At 34.0% G+C, this 13,664-nt stretch overlaps 2 protein-coding genes across 19 annotated transcripts in view; both read left to right on the top strand.

Annotated features, from left to right (window-relative positions):
- The window catches only part of LOC135126828 (heterogeneous nuclear ribonucleoprotein Q), a 66,271-nt gene extending 61,881 nt beyond the window's left edge, over positions 1-4,390 (top strand). For 6 of the 13 annotated variants that reach the window (XM_064052990.1, XM_064052991.1, XM_064052989.1 and 3 more), the window contains one exon: positions 2,810-4,390. In XM_064052990.1, the coding sequence (XP_063909060.1) occupies positions 2,810-2,973 (164 nt within the window). In that variant the 3' untranslated portion in view covers positions 2,974-4,390. Of the gene's footprint in view, positions 1-1,288; positions 1,552-2,645; positions 2,763-2,809 lie in introns of those variants that run through there. The other 7 variants (XM_064052994.1, XM_064052992.1, XM_064052998.1 and 4 more) reach the window with 7 other exon arrangements.
- A 139-nt stretch (positions 4,391-4,529) lies between these two features.
- The window catches only part of LOC135126826 (uncharacterized protein), a 212,987-nt gene continuing 203,852 nt past the window's right edge, over positions 4,530-13,664 (top strand). For 5 of the 6 annotated variants that reach the window (XM_064052983.1, XM_064052981.1, XM_064052984.1 and 2 more), the window contains exon 1: positions 10,675-10,825. The gene's annotated coding sequence lies outside the window, so the exon portion shown is untranslated. Of the gene's footprint in view, positions 4,796-10,674; positions 10,826-13,664 lie in introns of those variants that run through there. The other variant, XM_064052982.1, reaches the window with a different exon arrangement.

Genomic DNA, 13,664 nt, shown 5'->3' with positions numbered 1-13,664 from the left:
TTGATAAAGTTTGGTGTAGACATATATAGAACGTTTGGACTACGGAATAGTTTGTTTTAGAGGTGATTCCCATTGTTCAGTCATTCATTATTATGTCATTAAAAAGTATGCCAAATGTCAAAAGAAACCTCTTTTCTGAAAATTTTAAATTAAAATGTAATTAGTTCGGTCTAAGAAGTGGTTTGTCAAAATTTTAGAAATAAATCTTTTAAAAGTGTAGAACATAACCAAAAAATGTTAGAAAATGGTTTTCTAAAAATTGTTGTGAGCGGTCAAAGAAACAGTCGCAGGAATGGTTTGATTTTGACATCAATGTTTAGTTTAGACGACGTTGAAGCATGCAGAAGCCGTAGCGGATATTTTTCTAAATTATAAATGAAATTATCTGAGATTATTTGCAACATTTTTTAAAAAAGTTGGACATCAGGATTTTGGTCACGCCTTACGAAAATAACTGAAATCGCTAGTTCATTAAATCTTCCAGATGGGAAATAAGAAACTTCACCACCCTACGCTAGGAAAGTATTGCAATCGGATCAATTTTCATTTTATTTTGTCGGACGTTTCATGACTACCCTATTTAGAAATAGATCTTCCGTTTCCGTCTGTCTGTCGATTTTATAAGACGGATAATCTCCGTAACTTTGGAGGGATTGCTGTGAAACTATATTTATTTTAGGAATATTGCATAAATGATAAAATTCTATCCAGAATTCGTCAGATTACCCCCACCAACAATTTTATGACGTCATCTCAAAGTTTTGTATAGTAGAGTCTACTTAAATTTTATAAAAAAAACATTATATTTGTGGGTTACGAACCCGTCATTATTTTTCATCATAGCCATGTAGGTTTTTGGAAAAAAAATCAAAATTGTATTTTACACTTTAACTTTGAAATTGCACAACCCAATGCTCTGAAATCTTGCAAACGTTTTGACGTTATCATAAGTATGATAAATCGTTAATCAAAGTTTATCTGTTTATTATCCCCAAAAATTTTATTGCGTGATTTAAAAATTTTGCTGTATAAATCCTGTCCAAAAGCAAATAGAGTTCTGTTTCAATAATCTTTATAATACAATTTGGTAGGATTGAGACCGAAGATAATTTTTTCATTGGTAGATAGGTTGCGTAAATAAAATCAGCGACGTGCGACTTTATCTCAAACTGGAACCTATTGAAAGAAAAATCGCAGAGTGTCCAGTCTATATTAAGTATTATTTATCTTTTGTCTATGGATGGAACATTACGCCGAATTTCCTCCATCCTTATCCGATTCCTTTCAGTTTCAGTTTTATTAAGTTGTGCTTAGTTTTTGTGTGCGATGCAGCGAATGGAATTTCTTCCAGCTTGAACGTAGAATCCTGTTAAGTTGTGTATGTTACTCTACGTGGAATAAGTATCGACCCTATGGTTGTACTTCTAATGCGGCGGTTAAATCTTGGTCATGTAGAAAAAATGAAAAAGAATATTAACAAGATTTGAGTTTAAAGGAAAAAAGAAAAAAAGAGATTCAGATTCGAGAATATTTAGAAGCTTTGTACTTGTTCAGCAGGAATTTTGATTGTTTCGTTTTTGCAATTTTAGGTTGTTGTAGAAATTTTCATGGAAAAATTTTTCAATAAATTATTTCGCATTAAAATCTGTGTATGCAAATTTTTTGAAATAAATTTCAATTATATTTGAAGATTTTTATTTTTAGACATTTGGTCATGCTTTTTTCATCATTTTAAATTTTAGTTGTTCATTTCAAATGTTTTGTTGTCTAATATACAACAAAGCCATATTCAAACTTAAATATTATCCTCATTGAACTTATCGACGGAGGGTTTTCAAAATTTTAACAGCTTAAAAATTGACTTTGGTATTTTCAGAAATGACACTTTAAATTGTTTTTATTTATTTTAGTTATTGTTGAATAAGTGCTAGTCTTTTTTAGATATTGCGAACCGGTAAAAATTTTCACACATTTTTTACCACACCACTTTTGGCACCCATCCTGATTGACACTGTTTTCGGATATTTGATTACGTTTCAAAACATACATAAAGTTTTTGTGATTTTATATGTAGTATATTTTTTAAACATGCAGATATTATTGGTAAAACATGGTACAAATTCGACAGTGGACACCAATGCAAAATTTGGACAAGCCAAACTGAACTCATTTTTCACATGGACGAGGTTTTTGCAGTGGTGACATCGTATTATGCTTAAATGATTTTTTTGTTTATTTTGAAAAAGATTTTTGAATAAGTTACATACAACTTAAGTGACCTTTGTACTTCGAAACTTCTATAAATGTTCATCTTGTTCTTCTTATTAAAAAAATGATGATCTCATAATTTTGAAAACCATAAAAATTCTCAGTTGTCAACACAATTCGAGGGTAAATAAAGTATTTGAAATCTTTGAAAACATCGAAGCCTAAATGTGATATGATCATTTTAGTTTATTTTTTTTACGTAGTGTTTCTTGTATTGTTGATTTTTTTCTTGTTTAAAGTTTGTATTAGGAAAATGGATTTGACAGCATCGCTGGGAAAATTTTTTTATTTAAATATTTTTACTCTGCTATCCTGATTTTTTAGTTTCTTTGTTTTAACTATAATGTACAGAAAATTTTATTAAATTTGACCTGCAGCTGAAGTTGACAAAATGTGTCTCCGTCTACATAGACGGGCAAATCGAAATCGTGATCTCACTATGTTGGAGCAGTATTAGGCATGCGAGACCAAGTTGTAGCCGCCGTTAAGTGTTGGTGGGTTAATATTTTTGTGTAGACTCTAGAGGATGTACTTTTTTCAGCAGGTAAACGGAAATTTGACGGGGGTCACCAGAACCAAGGGGAGACAAAGCGCAGATACCAGAGCAACTGGGGTAGCCAGCCCCTCCCGCAGCAGCCGCTGGGGGCGGACGTCAACGGAGAGCAGCAGGCGTGGTACCAGGATTCGTATGGGTCCTGGAGCTAAGTGATAGGACAGTGCAGCCCACGGTGGGACTGAGTGCGAGTGGCCCTACGTCTGGGCAAGGGTAGGCGCACCCTCTAGTGCCTGCTGGTGTGCGCCTGCGCCCTACTTAGAGGAACCCAACAGCTGATGGTGTCCCCATACTATTTTAATTCATTGCTAAATATCTATCTGCATTCGTTTTTAATAATTTGTTGATTTGGTTATTTCGTATACCATGTTGGTTTTTCAAAATTTTTAACTGTGTCGTTTCGAGTTCATTTGAAAATTGAATTGTATAAGTTATTTTTTTTATTATGTTTTAATGTTATTTGGGTGATGTGTCCCCTTGCTCTGGAGGTTACATCGCAGGGACGTCGCCCGTCGTTATAGTCTCGGTGCAGATTGATGTCCCGTCTTTTCACAGGTCGGGACGTATAGTTTGCACTTTATTCTAATTCTTCTCTTGTGTTTTTTATTATTTTTTTTTATTACTTAATTGCAACCCGACATCCCAGGTGTCACATCACTGCATAGATTCGGTTTTAAACGTGGTTTTGTAAATTTAAAAATTCGTCTGTTGGCTGTTTTAACTAACACTGACTGTATGGAAGCATGGGTTTGGCACTGTTTAGCGCGATCGGTGGTTTAGCACCGATCGGGCAGGGCATGGAGGGACTGCACTCGGTTCATGCAGTGTCCTGACTAAAAAGATCGTTGCTCATGAAACGAGTGAGTTTTATTATATGTATAATATAATTATATATTTTATTCCTGCAAATGCATTTTTGCATTGTGATGTATTTTAGCAGTAATTTAAGGAGTTCAAGCATATACTTCTGTTTCCGGCACCGGATTAACAATTACAGTTCAGCTCCAGACAGTAATTAATATTACAGCTAAAACACTCAATTGCAATGTTAGGCTCAGTATCATGGTTATTGATTTTAAACGGTAATTGTATCGGTTATTTTTACTTGATTTGCTTTTTTGCTTCCCTGGCATGTCCCTTTCAGTACACTGTAACAAAGTTGATCTGTCCTTTTAATCTTTAGTGTGATGTAGCTAATCAATTGACATTATACTGTATTAGAATTATATACATACTATCACTATAGTAACAAATTGCCATTCACTACAACTACTCCAACCAGCTGATTGTCGTGGTTGCTGCGACGCGTCCGACGGCTACAGGATGTGTCCACGTCTCGCACCTTGGTTGAGGACAGCATCTTCTAGCCCTCGGCCATCGCGGCATCCACACGGTGAACCGTCATCAAATCCGCCGTCACGACTGTACTGTATTGTGTGCGAACATGGTCGGAGTCGCCAGCTTCGAACTTGATGATTTGTTATGATGTATATCGTCTATCGATTAATTCTGAGATGACTGATGATTTATATGTCTCAATAAACAGTTGTATGTGTATTACATTTTAAAGTGTTGTCTTATTCGAGCCCCCTCTGCGGCGGCGCCGGAGTTTGGCGCGTCGCGACGCCGCCCCTGCGGATTGGCGCGCGCCGCCGCCGCCCTGGCCGCCGTCGCGACCGCTCCCATTCCGTCGGCGCGCGTTGGGACGGCTGCATGTCGGGCGAGAGCGGGCGGCCGTCTAGCGATGTCACGAGACTGGGCGGGGCGGGCCGTCACCCGTCGGGTGTCCTGACGTCTACCGTTTCCGTGCTGCCGCCGCGTGCCAGTGTGTGATGAGTGCACCGTTGCTTGTGACTAGAGATTACCGCGCGAGACATCACCGTTGTAGCCGCTGTGCTGCCCCAAGTTGCGAGTGCTGCTGGATAAGATGGCTGCCGCTGGAGCCGCGGCTCTCCCTCGGTTCGGTCCACAAGGGTAGGTTTCGCGGACGACCGGGAACGGGCCCCCGGGGGCGGCGGACTGACGGCGCTGAGCCTGAGGCGGCCGGACGTACCGCCGTCGCCGTCGCCGTCGAGGGGGCCGCTGCCGCTGGACCCCGTTCTCGGAGGCAGGAGGCCGAGGAGGCCGTCTTCGCCACGGCGAAGACGGTGCTCGTATGGGCCGAAAGTGCGGCCTACATGCACCAAGTTGCGTTAAGATAAGGGGCGTGGTTTCTAATCAACTACTCGGACTGACCTGAGACACGGTTATTTTGTTATTGTTGTCGTAAAGTTGTGTTGACGTCGGATTGATACTCATTTATTCTACTATATTGTCGATGTCACTAATAATAAGAATTAGATCAGAAAAGACTGATGAAAAAGGATGGAACGAGTGTTGACAGTTGTGTTCGTTCGGTTTCTTCATCTTTTTCTCTTTTGTTAATTTTCTTCAGAATGGGTATATTTAAATTATCTCGGTACTGTTTTCCTTGAATTGCCTGTAGTAGATTTTATTAAAATCTTTACAGTGGGACATATTTTAGCAAAAAAACTTTCGTTTCACCAATTTGCTGTCACCCTATATTGTTTACGGCATACTCGTAGTACAGAATTTTTATCGTTCTATTAAACAGTGGAACCTATATTTAAACGAACACCAAATTTCTTGCGTACCTTCTTTCTGTCTTGGTTTCAATATAGGGTGAATATATAAGTGCCACGTTTTTTGTCTTTGTTTAAGTTATAGTCTGTTTTAACTGCCATACACTAGTGATCTAGTTTTAAAACCGCTTAATTTTGAAGATTTATTTGAGTTGTGAAATGAAACAATAGACGACTTATTCACGGCTGTTGTAAATATTTAAAAAATATCTAGGTATAAGAAATTTTAGAATATCTAAAGAAAAGCACACGTCGTGTTTCTACATAGTTACAGAAGTGCGTGGATTCCATTTGTACACCACAGTTGTTAAATAAATATTTTTTAATATCATATTTTGAAAAAATCCCGGATGATATAGTATAGCCGGTACTCAAATTCAAAAACGGCGATAGGGTTGCGGGTAATAAGATATGAGCTTTTTGTCATACCGTCTACCACCTGAGGAGGATCACGCTGCAAAAAATTGCCACATTAAATGTGATCGTAAAATAAAAAAAAATGCTCAGTTTTATTAAAAAATGAATTTATTTGGTGGCACTGGATAAAAGTAAATAACATTTATTACTCATAAAAACCAGATATAATTCCTAAGAACCAACGGATTTTAATAATCTCGTTGGAAATGAGAAATCTACAAAATCTAAGCAAATTTTATACGAAAAAACTTCCGTTTTATTTCCTATTCAGAATTTTCGTTGTTGAAGTAAAAAATTACAACTTCTCATAAGACTTCCTGTTTGTATATTGAAAATGGAATTTTACCGCCTTAGAATCAAGTTTTGTAACCAGACGCAGCCGAGTTAAAAAATCATGCGAGAGCGAAACGAGTGAACAGAAAAAATGTAGAATATGTCATAAAAATTTACCAATGATAAATACTTTTCTTCGAAGTGTTTTGTTATCTCCAACAAGACCCATTTGATGAAGATGTCATGTCGTAGCCTCTATAGGTCTAGAATATGAAAAAGTAGGTGCCCCAAATTTTTCCGTTTATCTCTTTAAAAAATTAGGTGACGTCATCTTCAAATTTTGTACTTAAAGAAAATTTCGTTTGAAATTTATAGTGTGACATGTTCTGCTTTTATGATTGCTTATTTCAAAAACAATCCATGTAATTTTACGGAAATTGGTAGAATAGAGAAAAAAGTACCTATTCATTCTACAAAATAAGTATTTGTTAAAATTAATCACTGAGTAGTAAACTGGAAAAAATAAAAATTATTCAAGAGCATATCTTGTTTAAACTGAAAACACGTTGACTTTATATTGGCGTATTATGTAATGAGTTAAAAATAAAAAAGTTTTTGAATAGGTACTGTAAAAATAGACGTTACTCCAAAGATTCTTACGTAATTTCAGTTTCATCAAAGTTACCTATAATATCGCTGTCATCACAAATACAAAGTTCAAAGTTGAAAATCGTTAATAAGAAACATAATAAATGTAAACATATGCATAAAACAGTAAAAAAATATTTTAAAATTCAAAGCAAAGAATTAATATTTGATATACGTACAACTAGGACCATTTAGATTTATTCTTAGCTATTTTATTCTTAAGGGTTAATTTCGAGAAAGTTACACCTTGAAACCATATTTTATAATTTTTGTCATTTACCATTTATTCCAAACAATTAAAAGCATATTTTTGTGGAACTGAAACTGAAACAGCTTTGACGTAATAACGTGGACTTAATAGTGCGCTGGCATTCTTGTTCAAACGAAGTTGTTAACAAAAGTCCACATATTTAGTTATTTGGAAGTGTTTCTTTTTTTTCTAATATTTTGCTGCATATCTGATCTGCACGAAATATTGGCTATAAAAACGGGATTAAAAAAATGAATAAGAAGCACTTAAATTACTAAAACCTCAATATTCGCCAATAGCGATTTATTTTATATCTACCTAAAAATATTACTGCTTTAACAATATTGTTGAAGTTCCAAAATTTTCAAAATCTTCTGTGTCACATACCATGTTCACTATGATATTGTCGACTTTTGAAGTATTTAGTAGGATGAAATGAAATTCGACAACATAAAATGCAATCAAATCTGTTTATTGTCTAAATTTTGGCTTTTTAAAAAGCTCTCTTAGGTTTTTGTAATGTGCACGTTTTGTTTTTTTTTTGTTGGCGCTAAATTACTGAGTACTTTTAGATTACAAACATCAGCTAGTTGCTAAAGATAACATTCAAATAAATAATTATTTTCCCGTGCTTTTGTGTAGGTAAGCGTTTGCGAAATAATCGAAGCTCTAAAATTAAGAAAAAAAAACACATGCTTTTATTAAATTAAACATATTTGTGTATATGCAATTTAGTTAGTGCTAAATAAAGCTTCTAATACCTAGTGAAAATTAGAACACTGCCAAACATGGCCTAAGTATTTTGTTGAAATTGCGAGGATAGTAACGTGTTTTTTATCGCTTTATTATTATTTGTGTTTTTCTTTAATATTTGCACAGTTAAGCTCAGCTTCCAAAACTTTAAATGTGTAGAGGATGGCAATTTTCATGAAAAAAGTTTGCTAAAAGGTGCCACATGCACATTATTATCTGTAGCCTCAATTCGCAAACGTCCATTCGTACACAGTGAGTTCAAAAATAATTTCCAAGTTTCTAGATCCGAACTTTCCATGAATTTTGCACTAACCGTGCATATCCAGGTAATGAAATATTCGGTTCGAATTTCATCCGGAGAATAATTAAACCCGGTTTAAACGAGTTTTGGATCTATTTCCAATTACAACTTTTATCTAGTTTTATTTCAAGCTTCAATCTTTCATTTTCGTTGCGGCATAATTACGTCTATAAATCTTTCCATCTTTTGACTGCGCTGCAACAAAGCCAACCAGTTCAACAATTGAGAATTGAACGCCATTGAAACTGCGGTTGGATCTTTTTGCAGGAAAAAAAATGAGAATTATCTGGACTAGTTAGATGAATGCAGCGACTGGAGGAGCAGGAATCGTTAAAAAAGTTAGTGATGGTTGAGTTTAATAATACTTTAACTTCGGCTATTCGGAGTCCATCAGACGTAGCAGGGAAATACAATGAAAATGTCTGCAGGCTGTAAATATTGTTTTAAAAATTGTAGAGAAATAGGTCATTCTAAGTTAGTATGAAGTTCGATAACATTCAGTTAGAAGTGAATTTAATATAAGTTTAAAAATTATATAAAGTTATTCTCGTTTGTTAGGTAACTAACAAAATTGGACAAACAATTTATTCTTCAATTTTTTGTGTCTATTAATAATATAACGCGATCTATTGACCTTATTTCCTTGTTCCCCCATCTAAATAAAAAAAAAATAAAAGTAGGAAAACATATTTCTCTTAGTGTCAAGAGTAATTTTTTTGATAATAATTATGAAAATATAACATAGCAACTCCACACTAAAAATGATTAATCCGTAATTGCCTACACGTTCTGCTTCAAATGTTGACACAGTGTCCGAATTTTCTTACATTTTAATTACTATGATAAAGTTTTCATTGTATTTAGTGCGAGCATAAAGTTGTATCATTTGGTCGAAAAAAATGTCCTCTAGTAGACCATGAAATTTATTCACTGATTGCAACTGTACATTATTTGCATGCTTATAATTTTAATATTTCTTCTGAGGTAACTAGTAGACAGTGATATAATGAGAATTTCTTTGGCGTACGCTGTTTCTTAAATGATTAAGAGCAATTTCTGAAATGTAATATAGTACGTATGAAATAAGTAGGTATGGTTTATTTTTTTAAAGAAGTTATTAAATAACAATAAAAACATCTGAAATGACGATTTAAAAAAAACGTCTTTGAATTTTAGTTAAGAGTACCTACTTACGGGTCAGAATTTAGTTTTTAAATTTCCAGTGATTCTACTTTTTCGTTCAGTCCATAAAATTATCTACCTAAAAAGCAATAAAAGTCAGGATCCTTTGATCCGAAAATCCATGGCTGTCTTTATGGTCATGGATTTTTGAAGATTTGTCTTTGATAGAATTTTCCATGTCAGATTCCCGTTAATTTGAACCTCCAAAAATGGAAGTCTTTGATCGTGTTTTTTATTGGGCTCTCAGTTTTGTTCTAGTGTCTTTCAGGTCATTCAGTGCATGCAGTAGTACTTTGGAATAATATTTTTTGGAAAATTCAATATTTTTTTTCATAAAACTGAATTTGCAATGTGATGATTTTTGTTGGATAGGCGTGAATTTGAAGGAAAAACTTTTTTTTTGTACCATAGAGTTAGCCACCTGAAGGTTAATTGCTCCGATACGAGGTTCAAGTGAATTGGCGGTTGCCACGTTAACCGCAAGAATCCGTTGTGAGGTGACAATACTTGTACAGTGATGCATTAAAAAATGTCTTTACACATGTAGTATAAATTTTATGAAAAACAAATTATTGTAATGTGTGGCAAAAGTGAACTAACGACTTAATTTTTGCCACACATTACAATAATTTGTTTCTTCTGCAGTTTTTAACAAGTTTTTATTAAAAATTTTACAGATTAGTAGTTTCATTGAATTTGGTAGCCACAACGGCATCCAGGGGGCTTGAGAATTAATACCAAGGTAGATTTTATTAATAATAACGAAAAGACTTTGAGGTGGCGTTATTAATTTTTTGGGGATCAATTTTAGTTAGCATTTGTATGTTTTTACGAAAATTTTGCGTCCCCCGAAAACTTCAAAGGAATTGGTTTAATATTTCGAACATTATCTGCATAACAAAGTCGCGACCATTAGCAACGATATCATTAGCATTACAAACAGTAAACGTCAGATGATAGACAAACGGAAACCTTTACATTTTTGCATTTTGTGAGAGAAGAAAACACGAAATCAGGCATTCGTCAGAATAATTTTGTTCTAATATTTTTCTTAGCTGCTTTCAGGTGAACTAAAAATTGATATTCGACGAAAATGTCGAATTTTTTGTGTCGATCTAAAGTAAGACAAAATTTTACTCTCGGGTGTTGTTAGAACAATGCATTGCTACAATTTATTCTTCCAACTGGTGCTACCTAAGCGGAATTATCTAAACGTGCCATCCTTCTTCTAGTCAGGAAAATAGTTACATTTCGTCACCATTAAAGTTAAAAGGATTATTTATCCTCCAAGGTCTTCTAATCTTCATATAAGTGTTGGCACATTATATAAATTGGATATAAGCTATTTTAAGTAGGGTCACGTAGTTTATTCCTGCGATAAATCTACGAGAGTGGTAAATGCGTGGCTGCTGGTCGGGGTGTTGATTCGTTCCTGCTGCAGAAAGGGATGGATTTATCAAAATGCAAAGTTTGATTTTAGTTCCGTTAATTACCTAAAGTTTGGTGCGTTTCTAAATTGAAGATCTATTGTTAAACAGGTCCGTATGTTATATTAGCAATGAATGCCTAATGCATGAGCTTAAACTTTAAACGCTAGCCAGAGTCAGAGAATTTCCATTTAAAACCATCCGATGAGGGTACAACCAGTTTTACCAACTGTTGCGAATTTTCGTGCTTTGTTTTTGCAAAACTCTACGTTATAGAATTAAATTTGTTGTGATGGATTGGCCTCATCCATCAGTCTGCGATTTTAAATCGTCGGTCCGTCGAGAAATGAATAAATAAAAAAATATTTCATGATTTATAAGGGGGACAAGAAGATTAAAGTTTCCGTGTTTTGTAAAATCAAAAAGGTGGCTATATAAATACGTTGTGTGCCATTACCTTACCGAAAGACGGATTGAATTTAAATTATGAACGAGACTCCGAATTTTCAAATGAATTTAGAATTGCATCTGGAAATCATGGACGCTTCGAAATTCGAATAAAAAACTTTTCTAATTCATTATAGGTAGATCAATTAAAACTTTCCGGATTTATGTTGATTCTTGTTTAAGATTTATGACGAGGTTTTTCGACGTCAGCACTCAATAACACAACAACAAACAAATTAAAATGATTGATGGAGTTAAACTTGCTGTATGGAGTGTTTCGAAGACGTTATATTCCTTTACAAAGATTTCAAGTTTGAGTAATGGTTTATTGGCGGTTTTCTTTCATAATTTATTACTAATTTAATAAATATTTATGGAAATGACAGATTCCAAATTATAAATAGTCCTTCCAAAATTTATTTTATAGATGGGCATATTTTTTATTGAAATTAAGGCAAAAAATAAATTGTAGTAATATTAAGTCAAGAAATGTCTTCCTGACTTTTCCGGTTAAAGCTCTGCAATTTTCTCAACAATCAAAATATTACAAGTTTTAACCGAACCATAAGAGTTTGACAGCTGTATGGTGAATGATTTTTACAACGATCCGAAAGAACTGTGTTAGTCCAATACGAAAAAACAATACATTTTTGACGAATAACTAATTTCATTTAGCCTCTTGTGAAGTACCAGTTAATTTAAACATTTACCTTGCAGCTTCAAACAAAGTTAGTTACTTTTCTAGTTAAGAAAAGAACTTGAAAAATTGAAACAAAAATTTTTATTGGAAATTTCATAAGGTTTTAAAATGTTTAACCAATTCCTAATTTCACAAAAATCCTATGTGTGTTTATATCATTCCAGCGGAATTGATAATGGCTTTAAGGTATGTAACTGTTTTTTTTTAATTTGTGGGAATTTGAATTTTAAAATTATGTAGGAAGTAATAAGTAAGAAAAGGTTTACGGTTTTCGCTTGACAAATTATTTCTGTTCTGGTGTGAAAATCCTCGAAATCCATTTTGCACATACTTTCTTCATCCCTAGGTCTCTTTTAGAAATTTTCAAAAATGTTGTCTATGATATCTGAACTTTCCTTGCAACAATTGAAATCTTAAATCTTCGATCTGTTGGAACAACATTTTCAGTTTTCTTTTTTTCTTTCTTTTCTATTCGTCCAGAATAGAGTCTCTACCACGGTTGGTCTCGCCTCCAACTATGTTGGAGCATCTTCACCATAAACGACAATCATTCTTTTATAGCTCATTTTTGGTCCATTACCCTCCTTAGTAAAAAATTGTATAACGTTTCTGTGTTTAGATTTTGTACGTATATTAGGAATATCATGTAGATGGTCGAACTCTAACGAAGATGTGGCTAATTATCCCCGCCAATAATTTGATGACGTCTTATTATTTAGTAAATGCCATTTAAATTTTATAAAATAATAGACCCCTGTAATTGTAGTTTACGAATCCGCCTTGGTTTTTTATCCTAGGCTTCTAGATTTTCTCAAAAAAATTGCATCATCACATTTTATACCGATGTAAGAGCACTGACGTCTAGCGATAAAAATGTTGAATGACCAACGCGAAGGTGGCTGGTTCGATTAACTCATAGTGAACAATATTTTTTATTGATCAAATTAAGGAGTCACTGCATTTTCTCGAAATTTTGAAAATACAGTAATATTGCGCGCGCTTATATTTGATAATTATAAAATAATATTTATAATAATAATATTCAGAACTTTTTCCATTGTATCTTAATTAATAATTTTAATCACCTCATGTGTTTTGAAAAGACAAAATCATTTAAATCAGGCAGCTCGCTACGTGCGCAATGGTCACATTCTTTCTATGTATAAACATAAACAATTGAAGTTAAGTTCCCGTTTGCTATATGCTTTAAAAAGATGTGTCTGGAAAAAAGTTTCGACAGCCTAATTAATTTTTTTTACCACGTCTATATTCTAATGAAGTATTTAAAAATGCTTGTCAAAGTTGTGGACAGCAACGCCGATGTAAGATGTCGGTTGTTTAATTGAAAAAGTTATCAAGTTGACCTTGCTTTTTTTTGTAAACATTGTGAAGTATGTCTTATAATTTAATCGATGACAGCTGATAACGTGGAAATGTCAATTATACTGAACAGGATGGTTTAATAAAACACATCCGTTTTTCTATTAAACAGCAACGACAACTTGATTACATTTTCACTTGAATACACGTCTTGTATTCATTATATGCATTTTTGAAGAAACTGACACAATTGTTTGAAATTTATTTCGACAGAAGTTTCAGGGCCCCTAGTGTCGGATTGACGGCATGGGGTCCACCCGGAAATTTACAAAATGGGACTGTATACAGATGTTGTTTGGGTATTATTATTACTATTATTGTTTTCAGTTTTGCTGGCGACATTGGCGTTTTGAAGAAATTATGTTATTTTTGGAATTTTGTTGACGCTACTAAGAAAAACAAAACTAGTAAAAAAATTGTGGA

This window comes from Zophobas morio, unplaced genomic scaffold (genome assembly GCF_036711695.1).
Source record: "Zophobas morio isolate AGI-343-1 ecotype UQ-CSIRO unplaced genomic scaffold, CSIRO_AGI_Zmor_V1 ptg000011l, whole genome shotgun sequence".
Lineage (NCBI taxonomy): Eukaryota > Metazoa > Arthropoda > Insecta > Coleoptera > Tenebrionidae > Zophobas > Zophobas morio.
Note: the sequence above shows the minus strand (reverse complement) of the source record. Positions and strands in the feature narration are given on the sequence as shown.